Source organism: Protopterus annectens, chromosome 1.part0, assembly GCF_019279795.1.
Source record: "Protopterus annectens isolate FY-2018-M chromosome 1.part0, PAN1.0, whole genome shotgun sequence".
Classification (NCBI taxonomy): Eukaryota; Metazoa; Chordata; order Ceratodontiformes; family Protopteridae; genus Protopterus; species Protopterus annectens.
In genome coordinates this window covers 1241369671-1241395748 of record NC_056725.1, presented here as the reverse complement: position 1 = coordinate 1241395748, position 26078 = coordinate 1241369671, and the positions used below count along the sequence as shown (strand labels likewise).

General features: G+C 41.4%; 1 protein-coding gene across 1 annotated transcript in view; it reads right to left on the bottom strand.

Annotated features, from left to right (window-relative positions):
• HACE1 (HECT domain and ankyrin repeat containing E3 ubiquitin protein ligase 1) overlaps positions 1–26078 on the bottom strand; it is a gene marked incomplete in the record, with an annotated part of 1502717 nt that overhangs the window by 195138 nt on the left and 1281501 nt on the right. Inside the window, 1 exon segment of the mRNA XM_044065909.1 lies at positions 22129–22227. Coding sequence (XP_043921844.1) covers positions 22129–22227 — 99 coding nt within the window.

Here is a 26078-nt window from a genome sequence, read left to right as displayed (position 1 = left end):
CAGGTTTCCGGATACTGGCTAAGGCTCTTGCCACCCCTACAGTGCCTTTTTAGGCGATGTTCTGAAGACCAAATTACCACTGTAATAGCTATAAATAAATGCAATCAGAGGGTCATGCTGCTAGAAGTCTAAATCTCAAAAAGCACTTGCTCGAAGCACTCCTCAAAATGGAGAATATCGACATTTGTGCTATAATGGAGACCTGGTTTAAAGCAGAAGAAAGCACCCCTGCGCTTCCAGGCTATAACTCATTCCACACCGTTCGGCCCCAGAACATGGACAGAAGATCCAAAGGCGGTGGTGTCTCCATATTCATAAAGGATATGCACACCTTCAGACCAGTAGACCAGAATAACGCATCTGAGATACTTCAGGTACAACTAACATTAGGTAAGACGGTGATTCAGGTCGTAGCCTGCTATAGGTCTCCAACCATGTCCCAAGAGTCTCACTCCACGTTCCTAAGCACCCGGGAAACTATTAGGGTCCAACCCAACACTGTCATACTGGGTGACTTCAACTACCCCTCCATCAACTGGGAAAACTACTCATGCACCAATACACTGGCCCAAAGCTTCCTGGAATTCATCAATTCCAATGCCTTGGACCAGCTCATTATTACCCCCACTAGAGGAAGCAACATCCTTGACCTGGTTATTACTAACATGGGCAACCATTGCTCTACACCAACAGTCAATTCCTCCCTGGTTAGATCCCACCACAAACTAATCACCATGGAAATCTACATCTCACCCACACCCCCCACAAAGGTAACCACCATGAAAAACTTCTCCAAAGCTGACTTTGGGCTCCTAAAAACAGAGGTGGCTAACTTCACAGCACCCATGCCAATGGAAAATAGATGGATGATTGCCGAATCATACATCAATGCACTGTACGAACACGTACATAAATTCATGGAACTAGCCATACCCAAAAGAACCAAGATGCTCTCCTCCAAAAAAAGGAAGCCAATCTGGAGGTCCCCTGCCATTAATAAACTCTATAATAGAAGGAAGAAACTGTTGTAGAAAAAGATGAAGTCCCATGACTGGAAAAACTCCCTTAGTAGCCTCAAGAAAAAGTTGAGATCCCTCATCAAAACCTATGAAGGCAGAATTGCGGCAGAAACTAAAAACAACCACAAAGCCTTCTACAGTTATATCAAGAATCTTCATGGCAATACCCAGGTTTGCTCTGAGTTACTGTACTTCCTATACTGAGCCAACAGATATTGCCAACATACTGACCAACAGATTCAGTGCCAACTTTACCCCTATCTCCCCACCAAAAGGACTACTCACAATACCGGAGGAATGCCAGACACCCAGCATTACTGCAGCACAGGTTAAAGCTGCATTGTCCAAAGCCAAGAATACAGCTTCCATGGGACCCGACAATATCCCTGAATGTGTTCTACATGAACTGGCACCACATCTGTGTGCCCTGTTCAATCACAGCCTCACCTCTGGCTTTGTCCCTACCGAATGGCACACTGCTACAGTCTTCCCTCTCCATAAAGGGGGAGCGACTACAGACACTGGGAATTATTGCCCCATTAGCCTGATGAGTCTGACATGTAAGGCTATGGAGCGCATCATTATGGACCTAATTATTACCAAGGATATAAGGAATCTCCAAACTCTAGATCCCACTCAATTTGGTTTTGTGAAAGGTAGATCATGACTGCTCAACCTGGTTGACTTCTTTGAGTCAGTCACCAGAGCTGTGGATGAGGTCAAGGCAGCTCATACAGCCTACCTCGATCTGGCCAAGGCCTTTGATACCATTCCCCACTCAGGAATTATTAATAAACTCACCAAACTAAGCAACAACCCCTATATCACTAGGTGGGTTGCAAATTGGCTCACAGATAGAACCCACAGTGTAAAAGTAGTAGACTCCAAGTCAGACTGCCGACCAGTCATGACTGGAGTCCCACAGGGATCGGTCCTGGGTCCTCTCCTGTTTGGCATCTACTTCTCAGAAGTCCAGGCCAACACAGAGGGACTCCGGCTGACCAAGTTCGTAGACGACTGCAAGCTGGGAGCCATTATTAACTCCCCAAGTGATGTAGACATCCTACAGGAAGACCTCACTGAGACCAACAACTGGTGTCAAAACCATGGCCTTAATCTTAATGCCAAAAAATGCGTCATCAGCCACTTTGGGAAAAACTCAGTTCCCACTAATTACCACATCGATGGGAGCCCACTGAAGGCATTATATGAGATCTGGGGACACAGGTTGACAGCAACCTCTCTTTCAACCACCACACTGCCACTATGGTCAGAAAGTCCTTCTATGTGGCACATCTCATTAACCAGGGTTTTGCATCCATAAAGAAAGATGTTATCATCTCTCTCTACTCTTCCCTCATTAGGCCAGTCATCGAGTATAATGCCCCATTTGGCACGTACTTCACTAGACACATGTAACAGCTGGAAAGGCTGCAAAAGTACCTCATGAAGAGGATCCGAGGTCTTAAACACATGTCCTACATGAACACACAAAAAACTCTAGATATTCTCTGTCTCATATCGTCTACTAAGAGGCAATCTTTGCTTGACTTACAAAGCCATGTCTGACCCAGCTCTGTTAGAAATGCTACATCTAAAGAAAAATCCCAATCCCTCCACACCACACGCTTCAGAGACCTCAACCTCATCACCACAATCAAAAGAACATGCTGGAGGAATAGGTTCATAACCCAGAGACTGTCCATGCTCTGGAATAGACTTCCCATACATGTCAAGCAGAGTACTTCACTGGCCCTCTTCAAGAGAAATATTGAGGAGTGGATGGGAAATAGAAAGTTCACCCCAGGGATCACTCTAGTGGCTCTACTTGATAGAGGTCGTGGGGACTAACATTGGGTGGCACGATGCCAGGGCACTTCTATGGGCTAGGCTTGTAAAGGCTCCAGGGCCATTAGCCTAGTAGGCACCTATGAACACACACACACACACACACATATATTTATATTTATATATATATATATATATATATATATATATATATATATATATATATATACACACACACACATATATATTACCGTGTGCGTGTGTGCATGCCTGTGTATAACAAACTGATTTGGTTTGTAACCTTTGAAGACTGCCCACTGAAGTGCTGGGAAAATACATTTGGTTCTACTTGAGCAGATGTGTTTATTGTTTTCTATATGACGATATTTACTTTGCTGTTAGTTTGAGAGAGGAATCTTTAAAAACATTACTGCATTTTAAGATATCTAAAAACATCTTAACAATAAGACAGTATTTTTTTCTAAACTAAAAAATGTCTGGGATGTATAAATAATGTGTTACAACATCTGGCAGTAAAAACAAACACACTGCTCATGATATAAACAAATTAATACATCAAATACAGTGGATATAAAAAGTTTACACACCCCTGTTAAAATGCCAGTTTATTTCTGGTATAAAAAAATGAGACCACAATAAATCCATTTCAAAACTCTTCCCACCTTTAATGTGACCTATAACCTGTACAATTCAAATGAAAAACAAATCTGTTAGGGGGAAAAAATATAAAAAAATAAAAAATGTGCAATAAGCTGGTTGCATAAATGCGCACACCCTTAAACTAATACTTTGTTGAAGCACCTTTTGATTTAATTATAGCATTCAGTCTTCTTGGGTACACACCTGCCATCAATTAAAGAAACTCTGATTAACCCCAAATAAAGTTCAGTTGTCCTTGTAGGATTTTCCTGACATTTACTCAGTTGCCTGCAACAGCAAAAGCCATGGTTCACAGACAGCTTACAAAGCATCAAAGGGATCTGAAAGGTATCATTCAGGAGAAAGGTACAAAAAAATTTCCACAGCATTGGATATACCATGGAACACAGTGAAGACAGTTATCAAAAAGTGGAGAAAATATGGGACAACAGTGACGTTGCAATGAACTGGACGTCCCTCCAAAATTGATGAAAAGACAAGACAAAAATTGGTCAGCGAGGCTGCCAAGAGACCTACAGCAACACTGAAGGAGATGCAAGAATTTCTGGCAAGTACTTGTTGTGTACTACATGTGACAACAATCTCCCCTATTCTCCACATGTCTGGACTATGGGGTAGGTTTGCAAGACGGAAGCTTTTTCTTACACAGAAAAACATCCAGGCCCAGCTAAAATTTGCAAACCAATACACCAAGTCTCCCAAAAGCATGTGGGAAAATGTGTTATGGGTCATATGTGTGATAAGACCAAGAGTGAACTTTCTGGCCATAATTCCAAAAGGTATGTTTGGTGCAAAAACAACACTTTGCATCACCAAAAGAACACCATTCCCTCGATGAAGCATGGTGGTTTTGCTTTTCTTCAGGTGGAACTGGGGCTTTAGTCAAGGTGGAGGGAATTATGAACAGTTCCAAATACCACTCACTTTTGGCACAAAGCCTTCAGGTATCTACTAGAAAGCTGAAGTGGAATTTCACATTTCAACATGACAATGACCCAAAGCATACATCCAAATCACCAAAAGAACGGTTTTACCAGAAGAAAACTAAAGTTTTGGAATGACCCAGCCAGAGCCCAGACCTAAATCCAATAGAAAATCTGTGGGGTGACCTGAAGAGCTCTTTTGCAAGGAAGAGTAGGCAAACATTGTCAAATCAAGATGTGCCATGCTGACAGACTCCTACCCAAGAAGACTGAATGCTATAATTAAATAAAAAGGTGCTTCAACAAATTATTAGTTTAAGGGTGTGCACACTTGTGCAACCAGCTTATTGTATGTTTTTTATTTTTTATATTTTTCCCCTAACAGATTTGTTTTTCAATTGAATTGTACAGGTTATTGGTCACATTAAAGGTGGGAAAAGTTTTGAAATGATTTACTTGGTCTTGTTTTTTATATCACAAAAACTGGCATTTTAACAGGAATGTGTAAACTTTTTATATCCACTGTAACAGTGTATGCCATAACAACATTAATCTCTTGTATCACAAAAGTTTTCCCTTCATCAGAGGGATGGAGGAAGGGTAACTTTGATAATCTATTGATAGGTGAAGTACCTCAAGCATATTATTTTTTAAAGTAAACCATAACACTGTGGGGTATTTCAGAGTATTACTAAACTTGCACAAGGAGAAGGGAAGTCAAAAATGCAAAATGCCAGTGTTGTCAGCTACGTACATGACAAACTACAACTAAATAATTAAAGCTTTGTCTGAGCAACAACCCTGCTAGGATCCCAGGACTAATTCTGAACCTCCAGGAGGCTTTCAGAGATGGAAGGAGGGTAGGATGTCAAGAATGAATAAAGATCGACAACACAGATGGAACGTTATGGTAAGACATAACTTCTTTATCTGATGTTATCAATCTTCATTCATACTGGACTGTTGGGACAGAGTCCACAGCTACTTTAAATCATGGAGGCCCTAAGGAAGGATATTCCTGAGCACTACAGAGCCAAAGGATGCTTTTCCCATAGAGAGCATATTCAATTTGTAATGAGTGATAAAGGTATGAGGGGTAGCCCAAGTTGTGGCTGCGCATGCATCATCCATCAAAGCTCTGGAATGAACTACTGAAGTGGAAACAGGTCCGGTAGAATGAGCTCTAACTTTTGTTTGTAAGTCTAGTTTATTTTGACCATAAACAAATGTAATGCAGGCTCTCAACCATTTTGACAGAGTGACTTCTGAAACTGGTTTGCCCAGTCTAGTTCCAGAAAAAGATAGAAACAGTCCGATTTCCTAAATGATTTTGTTCTGTCCAAATAAAAATAGAATTGTCTATGAACGTCCAACAAATGTAAGCAATATTCTTCTTTGTTTGAGAAATTTGGAAAGAAGACTGGTAAATCTATAGTCTGATTGATATTGGAGTCTGACACTACTTTAGGCATAAAGGAAGGATTAGTTCTGAGTGACGCTCTCTTTGTGAAAAATGATATATGAATACTTTACATACAAAGCCTGTGGCTCTGAAATTCTCCTGGTGGAGGTGATCGCTACCAGGAAAAGGGTCTTCTAAGATAAAAACTTGAGGTCACAAGTGGCTGCTGGCTCAAAGGGCTTACGAATCAAACATTCCCAAACCAACGTTAAGTCCTAAGTTGCTATGGGATCTTTGAAAGGCAGTTTCAAATATAAAGCGTCCTTAAGAAATGTTTTACAAAGACGGTGCGACATTAGAGCAGATTGTAACAGCTGAGAGCCAGAGGATACATAAAGGTGACACTCCAGCGGGGATGGCGCTAACTTGTTGGCCTGCTGAGGCTCGGGCTCTCTCCATAACCTGGAAGGCAGGCCCACCCGAAGATGGATGGGAGCCCGGAACAGAGAAAGATAACCTCGGAACCAGGGTCTCACCCTGCTCTGACGAATCACCCCCCCCCCTCCCCAGAGTAGAAGCCGAGAGAGGGCTTGTAACAGCCAGGACACCTGGAAAAGTTGACAGCGCCGTGGAAAAAAATATTCGGAGCTGATCCAGGGATCCCGGAGCCAGCAGCCAAAATCACAGTCCTGTGTGTGCGACAGCTCCGAAGGAGCCGGAGACCACAGAGTTGATTCCGGTACCAAGGTGAGATCCAGCATCAGCACTGAAGTAGTCGGCACTGGGAAAGTCAAAGTTATGGGCTCCAAGACCTGCGGAGAGGCTGAAGGAGGATGATAAGTGGGAGTCCTTGGAGAGTAAACCTCGGCTCTGGGAGAGAGGGAGGTGCAAGGGGGAGCTGGAAGACCTCTGGCTGCCAAGAGCTGATCCACCAATCTAACTACATCCAGTTCTGAAAGACTCTTGGAAGAGCGGATGGACATCCCTGAAGGCGATTCTGGTCTCTCTACAATTGGGTTTAAATGCTGACCCAAAAAGTGGTCTACAGATGGGGCGTATCTAGTCCTGGGGGTACTTAGTACTTCAACCTTTGGCACTGTGCTTTGCTGAACAGGTACTTGCTTGGTTGGGGAAGACAGAACCGACAAATTTGAAGAGACCATTGCTTGTGCCGGGGAGTTTGGCGGTACCGAAGACAAGGTCGGCACCGTAGGAGTTTGGGTAGTCTCCACAACAGACAGCACCATGGGGGATTTTGCAGGTTTCGGTGCTGGAGCAAGAGTCAGTACAGTCTTTGGAACTTTTGGTTTTGGTTCTGATGAGTGGGTTGGAACCAGAGACTTAGAAGACTTAAGACTCTGAGTCTCTTTTTGGACTCAGGATAGTCTTGGCATTTCCAGTGGAAATGCTCTCTTAAAGTATGCAAAGTTTCACCAAAAGAAAAATTCTCTGGAGGGGAGGCAGAGGGAATGGACTCCTCTGCATCTGAATCCTCACAGGCTGATAAGGGCATGTCCTGATAATCAGAAGGATCAACATCATCGGACGCCTGGTCAGTAGAATCAGAAGTGAATTCAATTCTTTGTCTCTTAGCAGAAGGCTGGCTTCCCCTAATTAGGGTAATAAGATCTTCAGCCATTCTAAGCATTTGTTTTTGTGGCATGGGAACTTGAGCATGCGCTTTGGTCATCGGTTTTCTAGGCGTAGTACGTACTCTGGGCATAAGAAACTCTGTAGTTTCGGCTAAAAACAAAGTAGTCGGTTTGATTCGAACATCGGTAGGATGGAATACACCCTAGGAAGCCGGTGCCTGCACAGCGGCTCCAGACCCTTCCAAGGTAGAGACATCCACAGGTTCCATATGTTTGAGGGCTGTATTCCCCCATTATTGGCTTTGTCCAGGTGTTTTGTGCTAAGACATTGAGAGCTATGGTGAGAACTGAATTCACTACATGATAGCCATTTAAGTTTCAGTCTTACTGTCTTTCAAGAAACAGCTGATTTGGCATAGTGGTATGTTGCTCTGACTGTAGTGCAGGGGTCCTGGGTTCAAGACTTGGCAGTGAAATGTATGACAGTAACACAGCATTTTATTCTAGCAACTTTCCAAGGTTATACAAGCAATGTTTAAAATGTGTTCTTGGTTTTTGGGCTTTTGCCCCCCCCCCAATACATTTTGACTTTTTCCAGACTTCTTGTGCTCATGTGCTGCAACGTTGAGAGATACAGTTGAGTGTCGAGGGGATTTTACAAGCAGCTAAGCACTTCAGGGGAAGCCAAGTTTAGTGTTGCTTATGCTGAGTCTGCTTGCACTGTTAATAGCATAACAGGTAGTGTACTTGCTTTCGATGCAGAAGGCTATGGGTTCTACTCCCCACAGTATGTAGATGCATTGCTGATGCTGTACTGTGTTGTACTTTTAAAGAGGGTGGATGCTGCAGTCCTGAGACTATCCTCTTTGGCAGGGATAGCTAGTAACTATCAACCTCTTATCAGTTTGCCATCCATTCCCTATTGCAATATTACTAGCTTAGCATTTATTTTAATATAGCATGGGTAATTTATTCCTCAAGGGCAACAGGCACTTTATTTGTAGATGAAACAATGAAATATAAAGTTGTTTGCTAGCAACAACCTCTTCATTAGTTACAGATCTCCTTAATGTTGAATTATTTAGATGATTTTTACTTCTGCAGAGATTGTGCATATTTACTGATACTGGTGGATTGTGGAAGTCTGAGTAAACTTTTATGATGGAAATGTTCTGAATTGGGCAGTTTTGTCATTATTGGTGCATGCATTTTGTTCCACTGTTTACTGGAAAAATGTTCAAAACAATAAATTTAAAATGCCTTCTAACAACTGCACTGTATTACAAAAGGAATATAATTTAACAAAATCAGAAAGGCGTATCAAAGAACACATGATTTGAAAACAGCCCATAGATAATCTTTATCTGTCACTGGCCAGATGTATTTTCTTTGAATGTGGGTTTCAATGCTGTTTCAATGAATGTCAGTTTCAAGCAGAGAAGTTTTAATGCTAAGTCTACTTTCATTGCGAGACTGCACTGCTTTGCAGATGTCTATTAGTGTTTATGCTGTAAAATGTAAAATAAAACTTTTAAATGAAATCCAAATCATTGTATAAGTAAAACAGTATGCACATTACACTGTTTATGGTAAATGGGGTGAAATAGCCAAGTAATGGGACATTGGAATGGCTGCGGGGGGGGAGGCCCCATTCGACCATGATTTTGTGAGAGGGGAAGGGCGACAAACTCAAAGACAGCCCCGAATTAATTATACCTTTCCACTGCCAGATTTTCGCAGAATGAATAGATTTTTGCTTCTTATTTTTGGTTTGTTCCACATAACATTTGTGATGTTCTTGCAAATCATTTAGGAATGAAGTCACTAAATAATGACGGACATTGAGTTTCAGACTTCATAACCTTCAGAAAAATGCATGCTAAAGCAAGACCTGTTATTCTGTCAACTGTCTAACTTTATACAAGAGCAAATTTTAGTACTGTCTGTATGTTCCCCCAATATATGTGGCCTTGTCCAGATTTCCTGTGTTAAGAGGTTGAGAGGTACACACATATAAATCACTAAGAATTAGGTATATCCAAACCTCTCAACTGTCCCCAACTTTGGCTCAAAATGTTGCTTTCCCCTAATAATCCCTCCACAAAATGGCAATTTTGGAAGAAAATGTAAATAACTGTAATGATCAGAGTTATAGATTACTTTTATTTCAGAAATGCATGTAGATTCTCTTATTTAGTCAGCTGCTCAACTTAACAGTACTAATATTAAAAAAAGTGTCCCTTCTTTCACAGGTTCCCAGCTGTATTGTGTGGTTATGTTATATTTTTGCATCAGATGTTTTCTCCGTTTTTCATAAAGTTGTGGAAAATCAGTGGTAAATCATTAAAGATTGAAGTTAGAAAATAATGACAGACATTTGAGTTTCAGATTTCATACCCTTCCAAAAATTCATACTACAAGACCTACTACTCTATTATCTTTCTAAGTTTATAAGAGCAATATTTAAAAATTGTCCTTATTTTTGGGCCTTTGCTCCACTTCTATTTATGGCTTTGTCCAGATTTCTTGCTCTGAGGTTGAGAGGTATGACAACTGTGTTAGTGCCATCACCGTCAGCCAGAGACATTTCAAATTGTGACATACTCGTTGCACCCCACTCCCCCATGTAGTGACTCTGGATGTGTCCAAGCAAGGCAAGGAGCAGTTATGCACTGTAAGTATGCAGAGTATCCCCCATCCAAGGTAGACACAAGTCCTACAGTGGCTTTTCATCTGTCCTTGATTTTGCAGAATGTTCTGGTTTTCGGTCATATTTTTATACTGTTGATTTATGCTTCTTCTTATTCAGAAAATGCAGGCTGTTGCAGTGCCTGCTGCTCTGTGTTTTAAGTAGCAATGCTTTAATAACCATCAGGTAAGCTTGTCTGAGATTGTAAGATACAAGTAAGCTTTAATAAGCACACTATTAAAGAATTACCAACATTGAAAGCCTTTTTGTTGTTGCCATGCAGAGAATATTTACATAACTAGATAACATATACACCTTAGGTATTGAAATGCATATGACAGTATTTGTAATAAAGGACAGGATTACAGTATGTTCAGATGCTCATTACATTTGTTGGAGAGTCGCAGTAATCTTTTCAGGCTTTACACATAAACTAAACAGAATGCCAAGCCATCATGTGTGGTCCATAACCTGTGCATTAATGTTTAAGCAATTTATCTTGAGCTTGTTTCTTGTTTGCTGTTTATATTTTTACTTTGTTCATGTTTTCCCCATGAAACAAGTAGATGGTTGTCAGGCAGCAGGTCTTTTTAGATAAGAAACATTTTTACAAGTGGGGGTATTTTAAGTAACAACGACATTAATGTCAGAATTCCTAGTGTTTTTAACCCTGATGTACATCATATATTAAAGGTTTTTGAAAAAGTTTGTGAAACAGATTTTAGATACCATCTTTCACAGTTTGATAGCTTGGATAATATGTCCGATAAAGACAAAGGCATACTCGAGTATCTTAGATTGTATGGTGACCTTAGATTTATGCGCCCTGACAAGGGGGAGTATGGTGATTATGCAACAAGATGATTATATTCAAAAAAGTTTCAAAATGTTGTATAGTGGAACATATGAAGAGGTGTCCATTAATGAAGTACATCTTGGTTATAAAAGAATAGACTGGGAACTACTAGATATGGTCACCCAGGATCAGATTACCATACAGGAATACAACTACATGACTACTGATTGGCCTAGGATCCCAGATTTCATACCCTTCCAAAAATTCATACTACAAGACCTACTACTCTATTATCTTTCTAAGTTTATAAGAGCAATATTTAAAAATTGTCCTTATTTTTGGGCCTTTGCTCCACTTCTATTTATGGCTTTGTCCAGATTTCTTGCTCTGAGGTTGAGAGGTATGACAACTGTGTTAGTGCCATCACCGTCAGCCAGAGACATTTCAAATTGTGACATACTCGTTGCACCCCACTCCCCCATGTAGTGACTCTGGATGTGTCCAAGCAAGGCAAGGAGCAGTTATGCACTGTAAGTATGCAGAGTATCCCCCATCCAAGGTAGACACAAGTCCTACAGTGGCTTTTCATCTGTCCTTGATTTTGCAGAATGTTCTGGTTTTCGGTCATATTTTTATACTGTTGATTTATGCTTCTTCTTATTCAGAAAATGCAGGCTGTTGCAGTGCCTGCTGCTCTGTGTTTTAAGTAGCAATGCTTTAATAACCATCAGGTAAGCTTGTCTGAGATTGTAAGATACAAGTAAGCTTTAATAAGCACACTATTAAAGAATTACCAACATTGAAAGCCTTTTTGTTGTTGCCATGCAGAGAATATTTACATAACTAGATAACATATACACCTTAGGTACTGAAATGCATATGACAGTATTTGTAATAAAGGACATGATTACAGTATGTTCAGATGCTCATTACATTTGTTGGAGAGTCGCAGTAATCTTTTCAGGCTTTACACATAAACTAAACAGAATGCCAAGCCATCATGTGTGGTCCATAACCTGTGCATTAATGTTTAAGCAATTTATCTTGAGCTTGTTTCTTGTTTGCTGTTTATATTTTTACTTTGTTCATGTTTTCCCCATGAAACAAGTAGATGGTTGTCAGGCAGCAGGTCTTTTTAGATAAGAAACATTTTTACAAGTGGGGGTATTTTAAGTAACAACGACATTAATGTCAGAATTCCTAGTGTTTTTAACCCTGATGTACATCATATATTAAAGGTTTTGAAAAGTTTGTGAAACAGATTTTAGATACCATCTTTCACAGTTTGATAGCTTGGATAATATGTCCGATAAAGACAAAGGCATACTCGAGTATCTTAGATTGTATGGTGACCTTAGATTTATGCGCCCTGACAAGGGGGAGTATGGTGATTATGCAACAAGATGATTATATTCAAAAAAGTTTCAAAATGTTGTATAGTGGAACATATGAAGAGGTGTCCATTAATGAAGTACATCTTGGTTATAAAAGAATAGACTGGGAACTACTAGATATGGTCACCCAGGATCAGATTACCATACAGGAATACAACTACATGACTACTGATTGGCCTAGGATCCCAGTGATTTTCGGGGTCCCTAAGATACACAAGGATATCTCTGTACTCAAGTCCTTTTTATTCACACATTAGTATGTATGCCAGGTACCTGGATGACTTGTTTATTGCATGGAAAGGCCCAATGGCAGAAATGAATGTCGTCATCGAATACATTAATCAGACAACTGAATTTTTGAATTTTACTCATGTTGTAAGCTTGGATAGAGTGGCATATCTTGATGTGTTGATTTCAAAAAATGCAGAAGGTTTGAAATCTAATATTTATAGAAAATTGACATTTTCAAGTACCTATTTACATGATTTAAGCAACCCCCCACCCATGTCAAAAGGGGAGTGGTCAAGGGTCAAATGGTCCATGCACCCCGTATGGTCTCTGATTATGAAGATTTTATAGTAGAGTCTGCTCAAATATCCAATGTGTTTTACAATAGAGGTTATCCAAGAAGAATGGTGAACCAGATATGGAATGAAGTTATATCTAAGTGGGACCAAGGTGTTTATGTCCCATTGCTTCAAGAGTATAACGGGAGATCAAGGTCAGAAATAGATGGGAATAATAATATACAAAGCATTAATGGTAATATTAATATCAATAACAATGATATTCCCACTACTTTATGGAATAGGAGAAAAGAAATGTTTTGTCCTTTTGTCACTACTTACCATGGTAATGGCAAAATAGTAAGAGATATTGTACATAAGAACTGGAATATAATTAAAACGGAGGAAGATTTGACATCTAGGCTAGGAATTAATCCTAATATTGTATATAGGAGGGGTTTAAACTGCAAAAACATCCTGGAGAGGCAGATACAAGCCACCAGTGTGGGTAAGATGTTCCCCTGCAGCACATGTATTCAGTGCCGATATGTATATAATGGGTCAAGTATAAAAATATGCAATAAGGAAATCCAAATTAAAGGAAGATATAGTTGTTAAACACAAGGGGTAGTGTATGTTGCATGCTGTTCAGTATGCCCAGCATTTTATGTTGGAAAAACTGAGCGAAAACTATCCCACAGGATTTATGAGCATATTTATGACATCTCCCATAGTACGGTTACAAATGCACTACTTAAGCACATCAGTAAATTTTCTACCCACAGTTTTAAATTTCTTATGGTGCACCAGGTCATTAATGACCCTTGAGGAGGACCATGGAAATTAGTATTAGAAAACAGAGAGACCTGGTGGCAAATGTATTTAAATGCTGGATCCCCCCCGGGGCTAAATGAAATGATTTCCATCAATAGCCTTCTTAAATTGAAAAAATATGATAGGTAATAACATAGTACAGTTTGTTCAAATATATGTATATATGTATACTCATTTTTAAAGAATGAAATATGGTTTATAATTAATTGTTTTTTACCATTTATGGATTTTTAAAATTTTGTATTGGTTCTGTTATTGGCTGATGTTTGTGTGATTTCATGTGACACTGATATATAAGTGTTGCATAATGAATGGAGGTTTATCTGAAGAAGTTTGGTGATTATATCAGACAAAAGCACTAATAAGTTGTTTATTCCACTGTTGCCTTTCTTTTGTGCTGCCAGCCATTTGTTTTTGATTATACAAGTGGGGGTAACACAGAGATTGCTACTTTCAGCATGTTAATTGGTACTTTTATAACGCTGAATATAAATTATAATTAGAAAGTACAGTTGTGTACACTTACCATAAATGTAGATGTTCGAGTGTATTCACTGTTGCAGTCATCACATTTGGGTTATCTGCCTGCAGGTAGCCCTCAGCCGGCCTGAATACCAGTCTTGGGATTTCTGCCTCGGATGCTGTCGCTTCTTCCATGACGTCAGGGGTATAAAACATGCAGCAGGCATCATTACATCAGTTTTTCTTGCCCCAAATGTCAGGTGCCCCCAGAATAGGAAGCAATTACATGATATGTAATACCCCCAGCAAAAAACAAATACCAATGATATAAGATATGCCAGACAAAAAAGATTGGATAGAAATCAAGAGAAGTCAGGGGGTTAGATGGAGGGTAACCAGGATTGCAATAGTGAATACACTCAAACATCTACATTTATGGTAAGTGTACACAACTGTAACATGTTCTTTGTGTTTCACTGTTGCAGTCATCACATTTGGGTTGATTCCCAAAGCTAAGGAAGGGTGGAGGTAATTATGAAGCATTAGGGCTGACAATCAGGCCCTGCAAGACTGCTGTGGCAAATCCAGCTCTGGATTTTGAAAATAGAGGCAACTGGTAGTGCTTGGTGAAAGTGTGTACAGAGCTCCAGGTTGCAGCTTCCAGGATGTCCCTGGTAGGGGCTCCCCTCAGAAATGCTGTAGAGATGGATGTAGCCCTAGTGGAATGAGTTTTGATTCCCTGTGGGGTAGGTTTCCCATGGTGCTTGTAGCAGAAATGGATGCAGTGTGCTATCCATTTAGAAATGGTTTGCTTTGAAATGGCCTTACCCTCTGCCCCTGCAGCAAAGCTGATTAGCAGCTGGTCAGATTTTCTGAGAGGCTTAGTCCTGTCCAGATAGAACCTAAGCTGCCTGTGCACGTCCAGGGAATGTAGGATCCCTTCCCCTTTATCCTGAGAATTAGGAAAAAAGGTTGGCAAATGAATGGACTGGCTTAGAGCCAAACTAGACACCACCTTGGAAATAAAAGATAGGTTAGTCCTTAGGGAAACCCTGTCTGCATGGAAGATAATGAAGGGTTCCACTGCCATAAGGGCCTGCAATTCAGACACTCTTTTTGGTGAAGCGATGGCTAAAAGTAAAGCTGTTTTCCATGAGAGGAATTTTAACTCTGCTGAGGCCGCAGGTTCAAAGGGCAGAAGTGTGAGCTTTTCTACTACAAAGTTAAGGTCCCAGGCTGGAGTGGGAGCTCTTCTGGAGGGTCTTAAATTTTTGGCTCCTCTCAGGAACTGTTTTACCAGAGGATGAGAGAAGAGGGGTGGCTCGGTATTATAATGAGCTGAGATGGCACAGGTATGGATCTTAATTGAAGAGAAGGAAAGACCTTTGTGGAGCATTTCTGTTAAGTAATCTAGTATATGAGGTAAGCTGGGCACAGTTGTGCTCATTCCCTGAGACTGGCTCCAGGAACATTATCTTTTCCATTTTTCCGAATAGGATTTTCTAGTACTAGGCCTCCTTGCCTCAAGAATGACATCCAGCACTTGCTTACTGAGGTTTGCATGTGTTGAATTCAGGGGATTAGCCAGGCTGCAAGGTTCAGGGTCTGTAGCTGAGGGTGCAGAATCTGGCCCGTCTGCTGGGACACCAGAGAAGGAATCCGAGGCAGGTGCCATGGTTGCAGCACTGTCACACTGCGCAAAAGAGGGTACCAGTGCTGGCGTGGCCAGTCTGGCACAATCAGGACTGTCCTTGGCTTGTCCTGTTTGATTTTTAGTAGAACCTTCGAGAGAAGTGGAAGAGGGGGAAAGGCATAGACTGAGAGGCTTTCCCAGGTGAAGGACAGGGCATCCACTTTCCAAGCTTGGCTGTGGGAAGTTCTAGTGCAAAATTTGCTCAACTGATAGTTCTGAGGGGAAGCAAAAAGGTCCTGCTCTGGTGTCCCCCAACTGTTCCTCAAAAGCTTGAATATTTTGGATTCCAGTTTCCACTCGTGTGGATCCATGACATTTCTGCTTAAGTCGTCTGCCAGTGAATTTAGTTTGCCTGGCAGGAATTGAGCTTGTAAGTGTACTTGGTTGCTCAAGCCTGTGTTCCACAGAGCCATGGCTAGTCTGCAGAATGGGTAGGAATGGGTTCCCCCCTGCTTGTTTATGTACCACATAACTGTGGTGTTGTCTGCTTTTACCAATAGTTGTCCTGGAAGAATAAGGCCCTTGAAGGCTGTCAGAGCATTCTGCGCAGCTAACATTTATTTTTGATTGATATGCAGGTGCATTTGCTTTGGGTTCCATTTGCCCTGAATGCACCGCCCTGCCATATGAGCCCCCCCCATGCATAGTCTTATGCGTCTGTTGCTAGGGTTTGGGCGGCAAGGGGTAGAATGAAAGGGAGTCCCTTGTCGTGGTCGCAGGCCTCTCCCCACCAAAGGAACTCTGTCCTTAGGAAAGGAATGATAGGAATCATTGTTTCCAGGTCCTGAGAATGTTGTCACCAGACACTTTTTAGGTACCATTGAGGTTTCCTCATATGTAGTCTTGCATATGGAATTAATAGAATGCAAGAGGCCATGAACCCTAGGGCTTGCAGTATTTTTCTTGCAGATAGCTGGGTTTTGGTGGCCAGTAGATTGAAATAGTTTGTCAAATAAATTTGTTTCTCTGGAGTGAGGAATGCCATCTGGGAAGTTGTGTTCAAGCTTGTTCCCAGGAATACAATCTGTTGGCTGGGTACCAGTTGTGATTTATTTTCGTTGATGGTGTACCCCAGTGAAGTGAGAAGTCTCTTTACAAATGCCAGGTGCTGAAGTAGCAATTTCTGACTGTCCGCCTGAATCAGGCAATCATCCAAGTATGGGCAAATTTGAATTCCTCTCTGCCTGCAATATGCAATGGCTGGAGCTAGGCACTTTGTGAATACCCTGGGCGCAGTAGATAAGCCAAATGGAAGTGCAGAGAACTGATAGTGCATAGAGCCTGCTCTGAAGCATAGGTATTTCCTACAAGACTCCCTTATGGGGCTGTGCAGATAAGCTTCTTTTAAATCTAGGGTTGCTAGCCAGGAGTCCTTGGCTAGCATAGGAAGCAGCTGTTGGAGAGTTAACATTTTGAATTTTGGAACCACCAAAAAGGTATTGAGAATAGACAGATCCAGGATAGGACAAAGAGTTTTCTTTTCTGGGGACCAGAAACAGTCTGGAGTAAAACCTTGTCCCCTTTGTTCTGCTGGGACAGGTTGAACAGCCTTGATACTGAGAAGAGAAAGTACTTACTTTTGGGCCTCTGCCCACTGGTTTGGTGGTAGGTCTGGCCATCCGCTTATGGATGGCAGTGAATGGAACTGGAATATATATCCCTGGGAAACAATGTTTAAGACCCATTTGTCTTGGGTAATGTATTTCCAATTTTTGGCATGCAGCGCAAGTTTTCCTACTAAAGGTGCAAATACTTGGGCAAGGCTTGGTAGAGTTAAGGATAAGTCATTGTGCATTTTTACCAAAGGATGGAGGCTTACTACTCCCTGTTTTGGACATGGGAGCATTCCATTACTTGGATCTGTGCAGAGCCTGAGACTGAAGTCTTGGTGGTCTGCTGCCCCTGGGTTTGGACTGAGAAGGCCTGGAAGGGACTGGAAAAGACCAGTTTTTTGAAGGCCAATGCCTACTGAATCTAGGTGGCTGTACTTATAAGAAATCCTTAACAGTTTGCATAGATTTAGCCTTCTCCTCCATTCTTTTGAGGATGACTTCTGCTTTATTACCAAACAGACGCTTCTGATTTAATGGTGCATCCAGTAATTTTGCTTTGACATGATCTGGCAAGTTTTGTTCCTTAAGCCAAGCATGTCTTCTAAGAACAGACCCAGTGACAGCAGCCCTGCAAATGCTTCTAAAGCATCAAAACCACATTGCAAAGTATGTTTACCAACTTGGTTAGCAGAATGCATTAACTTTTGTAATTCTTTGTGTTCTGCACAATCAGGAATCAACAACATTTTTTGTTAATTAGCTCCATAATATGCTGCTGATACTTTAACATATGAAACTGGCAATTTAAAGTCCTGATGGCAAGCATAGCAGAGGTGTATACCTTTTTTCCCATCTGTCTAATGCTCTGGAATCCCTGTCCGAAGGGGTAGGATTTTTGGCAGTTGTAGCCTTAATGCCTTTAGGTCCCTGGGAAATGGTCTCTGGATCCATGTAGGATTCCTAAAAAGGAATTTGTGGGAGTCAGGCACTCTATAGTACCTGTCAGATTTCCTGGGAGCTGGAGGCAAGGTATCGGGGTAAGGCTGGATTCCAGGAAGACATCATCTATAATTTCCAGAACAGGAGGGATAGCTAGAGGCCTGTGTTGAGGCAAGCTTAAAAATTCCCTGTGTCTCTTTTTGGACTGGGAGTAGTCCTGGCTCTCCCAGTGGAAATGTTCTCTAAGAGTGTCAGGGTTTCACCACAGGAAAAATCTTCTGGGTGGGAAGTAGAGGGGATGGAATTCTTTGCATCAGAATCCTCATAGGTAGATAAGAGTATGTCCTGGAAATCAGAAGGATCAGAGTAATCAGATTCCTGATCAGAAGACTCAGGAGTGTCAGTTCTGGGTCTTTTTAAGAGGGAAGGCTGACTTCCCCTAATTAAAGTAATGAGGTCCTCAGCCATTCTAATAATTTGTTTTTGTGGCATGTGGGCCTTAGAATGCGCTTTGGTCGTGGGTTTCCTAGGTGTACTGTGAGCTTTAGGCCTGAGAAATTCAGTATTTTTGGTTTGAAAGGAAGTCGCTGGTTTAATATGAATACTGGAAGGCCTGAAAACACCCTCAGAAGCTGGTGCCTGCACAGCGGCTCCGGACCCATCCAAAGTAGGGACAACCACAGGTTCCATAGTCGAAACAGCATCTTGCGGCATACTGGACTCCAAATGGATCTCAGTAGAGGCCTGTGAGTCTGTAGAAGCAGGTATCAGGGGCTGCAAAAGCACCGCACAGAGTACCGGCAGACTGGCGACTAGCTTAACGGTAGTATCGTCGGCAGCCTTGGACCTATTCGGTCTGTCTCTGTCTTTATCCTTTCGGTTTTTAGGAAGATCAGTAGACAAATGGATTATCGAAGACATTTCAGAGTATGGAGATCGAGAGCGAAATAATTTAACTGCAAAACTAGCCCAATGACGAATAGTTTGGGGATTGAACAAGGCACAAAACTGACAGTGAGGGACGTCGTGGTCTAGGCCTAAACAGGTGATGCAGTAAGAATGAAAATCTCTGTGAGGTATTTGCTTTATACAGGCAAGACGATTATTCATTTTTTTCTCTCATTGGTTAGAGCAAGAAAAAGGATCACCAACGGGGTATTTATCTTTTAGAAGACTTCAGGTCTGAAACTTGAAAAACGAAAATTTCAGGAGTCGGCCGAGCAACACTTGCAAACTGCTTCTGCTTCAGGCACCGCATGGCAAGAAAGACTGATGTAATGGTGCCAGTTACATGTTTTATACCCCTGACGACCTGACATCATGGAAGAAGCGACAGCATCCGACACAGAAATTCCAAGACTCTGGTATTCAGGCTGGCTGAGGGCTACCTGCAGGCAGATAACCCAAATGTGATGACTGCAACAGTGAAACAAGAAGAACATCTGCAGTGCAAGGAGAAGTGGTTTGAACTGAGTGCTGCTTGTTTTTTTATACTTGACTTTGACTGGCATTACAGTAATGTATTTAAAAAGTAATTATTTTTCCATGCCTCACAACCTTTTTGTTTCCATCTAGATATTAAGTAAGCTGTCATGTAGCCAATGCATTGAAATATTTTTTTTCTTCTACACTTCATTTTATCTTGATTGGACTCTCAATGACGGTTTGGCACCCAGGGCAGGCGTATTTAAAGTCCCAGTTTTTGTGGTTTTGAGTATAGCTTTGCCCCTTTCTAGTTGGTCACACCCCTTCCCGTTGGCCCCACCCATTCAACTGTCTCCTGCAGCCCCCCTTAGATTTGAAGTCACCAGCTGCCACTGCAGTTGTCATAACAGTGGTGGGAGTATGAATGCAACCCCCTACATTTTTTTACTGATATTTTTTTTAACTTTGAATGTTATTTGCAGTCAAATGATACTGCTGTTTTGTGATCACAGTTGTGTGTATAGATTACATAACAGTCAACTTTTTGTCATGCAGCATAATATTTATACAATAAACCAGCAGCTCTATGAGCTGGTACCTTGTATATTGATATAAATTATGTTTACAGAGATCCTTGAAGGTAGGAGGAATCCCACCTACATACTCTGGTAAATCACTTCTCTCTACATGCTTCTTTCCTGGAGAAGAAATCTCATTAGTTGCCTGTCCTAGTTGGCTGCTTAAAGATTCTTGCAAATTACTCTTTGCTTCATTAAAACATATCTAATGTGGAGGTGACCCACAAGACTGTGACAAGAAGGAATTTTCATGAACAGTATCAATTGTTGGGAATGACAAAAATATTCTTTTTCAAAAGAAGAAAATTTTTCATCCTCTTTGTCTTGCAGCCAGGGACCATTCTCATCTGCTTCCTGTCATGCTGTTACTTACAACAGACTAAACAGTTCTGTAAAGGGATATTTTGTCATAAGGCAGCTTCAAGGACTTGTTCCCTTTCTACTACTCTGATTAGAGACATACAATTTTCTTAGAAGGGAACCAGTACCGGTCCATGATGGTTGCTGCTTTATGAAAATTCTCCTTTGCCAGAACTTTGCAATCTTTAGAAAGCAAGAGTAGGACAAATGAGCTGGCCTATCCCTCAGCTGGCACTAGAGCCTTGGTAACTAGGATAAAAACAAGCTCTTCCACTATGGGAACTAAGATTATTACCTCCTTGATATCTTAGAGAAAGCTCAAGAGGCACTGCAAAGAAAAAAAACACATACCAATGTTTACAAGTCACCAAAAAAGGTTCTGCCAGCTTCAATCTTAGAAGTCCTGGTTCACTGTTCACCACAGTCTATGCATAAGGATTTCTTTTTCTTATTTCAAAAATGCTTCCCTCTAATGGATGACATCTCTCATTTTTTCTGCTTTCTTCCTGCTTTCAGCTAAGAGAAGATGTTTTCTTGCATCTCTTTCTTAAAGTAAATATGTCTTTCAGTCAAAAAAGTGGATTCCAGCTTCTTAGTTTAGCAACCTGTTTACATTCAGAGCACTGATCCCACTCCTCTGCATTATGGTCTGCACTGAGACAAAATACGTTATGTTTGATACCTTCTCACCACAAGTATATTTGATGATCAGTTCTAAAGCCATACTCCAGCTGTTTGTTGGTAATCTCAGGAAAACCACAAAAACATTATAAACAGTGAAAATGGACAATCTGGTCAGGGGAAATACATTTCCTGACATAACAAGCAACTACACAGTTGAAAATCTTCCAGCATTACAATATGATCAATAGCGCTCAGAAGCAGGAAGAACTGATCAGAAAATGCAACAATAAATCGTGTATACAGTTGAGCTTCACATCACCTACATCAGTACATTTTCATGCACTGGTTTCTCATGGGGAATGCCTACTACTTCCAAAAACTACATTCAGGAAATGAGATAGAAGAGGTAGACCCCAAATGTTACAATTTACTGTTATAGTGATCATCCCTGAAGATGATGAAGAGGAAGATCCCATTCTCCTCAGTTATGAATAGGGAAATTTCTGGGATGTCCACATTCCTGTAGCACAAAGTCCAAAACTTTAATTCTATCTAAGGTCAGGAAGTGTATAACCTTGAGAATAATGCTTTTGTCTATGGACCACAGCCAAACTTTCAGTGAATCCTTGAACAGGGGTATGTATGAGTGCATTACCATGGCCTGATTAATGGACTACATAAAGGAGAGGCTCCAGCATCAGCTCCCTCTCTAGAGTTTTCTTTATGTTTGAACAATAAAAGTATATAACACAAATTAAGTGTGGGATGCTAAAGTACTAGAGAAACCCAGTACTAAAAAACAAGAATTACTGAACATCTGCAAAGTCCATAAATTAGAGAATTCTTCACACAGCCATATTTAATTTCTACCTGAATAACCGGGTCCGTCCTTTCATAGCCACTTGTATATTCTGTGTTTCTTTCCCAGTCATCCACATCAATTTCCGGCATACCAGAAAGCAAAAGTTCCTATTATTTGACAAAAACAATGAGTATGCATGAATGAAACGTGAATAGCAAAACACAGAAATGATTTCAAGTTATGCAAGTACATAAGGCAGGAAGATCACAAGAATTTGCAACAAGAACTAGAGAACTACTGTAATTGGCCTAAAGCAAATGACATGACTATTAATTATGATTAAACAAAGTATACGATTTTGCTTGCTTTAAGTTTAATAACCATTATATGCTGATTTGCTGTAACATAGAATTGGGTGCAACTCTTCAAGGACCTGAGTATAGAGGTAGATGATAAATAGAGGTTTGAAAAGCCTACAGACAACACAGAAAAGGGGTGCACAAAAATTGCAGGCAGCATAAGAAGTTATATCAAATTCAGGAGCAGTGGAATGATGAAGACCACTTCCGACCATTTTATAAGACCAAAAAACTGAATACAGCAACAGTCTGTGGTTCCCAAATCACAAATATAGAATCAGACAAGAGTGTATTCAGAGAAGATATACCAACATGCCAGAAACAAAGTCACATGCTGAGAGGTTTCAGAATGGTTTTCCATGAACTAGAACTTTAGGCATAAGGATCAAATGTTCAAGTATATAAACCTACTAAGGACTTACTCCTCTGGGAATACCCGGGACTGAAAAGAAAGAAAAGAAGAAAAAACACTAATCAGAACAAATTATTCAGAACATTTAGGAAAAAGTACAGTTTTGTACCTACCATAAATGTAGATGTTCGAGTGTACACTCTGCTGCAGTCATCACACTTGGGTTATCCTGTCGTCAGGCGGTCCCGCAGTCGGCCGGAATTCCAAAGTCTTCGTCCGGCATCGGTTGCTGTTACTTCTTCCCTGACGTCAGTGCGCCAGGGGTATATATAATGCATCCGACGCTATTTTCTTCAGTTTTTCTTGCCCCAGATGTCAGGTGCCCCCAAAAAGGTGGTCAGTAATTAGTACCAATTTAAGAAATTTTAGCACAAACACAAAATCCCTCCAGCTATAAGCAAATACATCAGGAAGGTTTTGTAGAGATTTAGCCAGTTAGATCAGAGGGGATGGAGGGAGGGTAACCTGGACCGCAGCAGGGTGTACACTTGAACATCTACATTTATAGTAGGTACAAAACTGTACTATGTTCATCGTGCTACCCTGCTGCAGTCATCACACTTGGGTAGAATCCCAAAGCTAAGGATGGGTGGAGGAGTCATAGAGGGTTAGAGGAGGCTAGAAGGCCCTGCATAACTGCAGTGGCGAAGCCAGCTCTAGTCTTAGAGTAAAGTGGTAAGTGATAGTGTTTGGTAAAGGTGTGTACTGAACTCCAAGTTGCAGCTTCCAAAATCTCCTTGGTTGGAACCCCCCTGAGGAAGGCTGTAGATGTAGCTGTTGCCCTGGTAGAGTGGGGCCTAATGGTAGAAGGAACTGGTTTTCCATGATGGGTATAGCAAAAACGAATGCAATGTCCTATCCATTTGGAAATGGTTTGTTTTGATATAGCCTTCCCTTGTGAAGCTGTAGCATAGGATACAAAGAGCTGGTCAGATTTTCTGAAAACCTTAGTTTTATCCAAGTAGTAACGAAGTTGCCTGTGAATGTCCAAGGAATGCAGGAGTCTTTCTCCTTTGTTCTGTGGATTAGGGAAGAAGGTGGGTAAATGGATGGTTTGATTTAAAGCCACACACTGGAAACCACCTTAGGCATGAAGGAAGGATTAGTTCATAGAGAAACTCTGTCTTGATGGAAAATGAGGAAAGGTTCCACTGCCATTAGTGCCTGCAGCTCTGATACTCTTCTAGCTGAAGTTATTGCTAGCAGCAGGGCAGTCTTCCATGATAGAAGCTGTAGATCTGCAGAGAAAGCTGGTTCAAAGGGAGGTAGCATAAGTTTTTCCAGAACAAAATTGAGGTCCCATGTTGGTGTAGGTGCCCTCCTGGAGGGGTCTAATGTTTTTTGCCCCTCTGAGGAACTGCCTTAGAAGTGGATGTGAAAATAAGGGTGGATCCGTGTTGTAGTGGGCTGAAATAGCTAATGCATGAATTTTAATGGAAGAAAAAGAAAGTCCTTTGTGCAACATCTCAGTTAAATACTGTAGAATCTGAGGCATGTGAGGCTGAAGTGTGTTTTGGCCTTTAGCTTGGTTCCAGGCGCAAAACCTTTTCCATTTGTCCGAGTAGGCCTTCCTGGTGCTGGGCCTCCTAGCTTCCAGAATAACATCCATAACTGCTTGGGAAAGAGGAACTGGCTGGATGTTTAGGTGATTTGCCATGCAGCCACATTTAAGGTTTTGAGCTGGCTGTGTAGAATCTGATTGTTTTGCTGTGTGAGCAAATGGGCAATTTGTGGTAAAATCCAAGGTGGGCCCTGGGCCATATTCTTCAATAGTGGGTACCAGTGCTGGCGTGGCCAGTCTGGGGCTATGAGTATCAGTCATGGTCTCTACTTTCTGACTTTCAGAAGCACCTTTGTGAGGAGAGGCAATGGAGGGAAGGCATATACTGTCAGGTTTTTCCAACTGAATGAGAGTGCTTCCACTTTCCAAGCTTGATGGTGAAGTGTCCTTGTACAAAATTTTGTTAGCTGATAGTTTTGAGGACTGGCAAACAGGTCTATGTCTGGAAGGCCCCATTTTTGAGTGATCATTGCAAATACTTGTGGATCCAGTTTCCACTCGTGGGGATCCATGATGTTTCTGCTGAGGTCGTCTGCCAATTTGTTCCTTTTTTCCTGGCAGGAATTGAGCTTGTAACAACTTGGTAAGCCAGTGCTGTGTTCCACAAGGTCATTGCTTGCCTGCATAGAGGGTAGGAGTGTGTACCCCCTTGTTTGTTTATGTACCACATTACTGTGGTGTTGTCCGTCCTTATTGTAAGTTGTCCTGGATGTAATAGGTTCTTGAAGGCTGTCAGAGCATTCTGTACAGCTAGCATCTCTTTTTGATTGATGTGCAGATTCCTTTGATCTGCAGTCCATACGCCTTGAACGCACTGTCCTGCCATGTGTGCCCCCAGGCGTAGTCTGATGCATCTGTTGTCATAGTTTGCCTGGCTGGGGGCAAGGTGAAAGGCAGACCCTTGTTGAGGTGACATGCCTGTGACCACCATAGAAACTCCTGTTGTAGGCAGGGAATGAGAGATATCATTATGTCCAAGCTGTGGCTGTGTTGAGACCATACGCTTTTTAGGTACCACTGTAATTTCCTCATATGCAGCTTTGCAAATGGTATTAGTAGTATGCAAAATGCCATGAAGCCCAAGGCCTGCAGAATTTTTCTTGCAGGTAGTTGGGTTTTTGTTGCCATTGTTTTGAAATATTGAGTCAGTTGTAGTTGTTTGTCTGGCGTCAAATAAGCCTTCTGGGCCACTGTATTCAAGCTGGCACCCGGGAATGTCATATTTTGTGAGGGTACTAGTTTTGATTTCTTTTCATTTACTGTGTACCCCAGGCAACTTAGAAGATGTTTTACAAAAGCCAGATGTTGTAAGAGAATGTCCTTGCTTTCTGCTTGGATGAGGCAGTCGTCCAGGTATGGGTATATCTGAATTCCTCTGTCTGCAGTATGCAATTACTGGTGCCAGGCATTTTGTGAAGACCCTGGGCGCAGTAGATAAGCCAAAGGGCAGTGCAGAGAATTGGTGATGAGTTGAACCTGCAATGAAACAGAGGTATCTTCTGCAACTTTGTCTGATAGGGACATGCAGGTATGCCTCCTTGAGGTCCAACGTTACTAGCCATGCTTTCTTGCCCAACATGGGAAGAAGCTGCTGTAGTGTTAGCATCTTGAATTTGGGTACTTATAAGAAGGTGTTTAGAATTGAAAGGTCCAGAATTGGTCTCCAGGCATTGTCCTTTCTGGGGA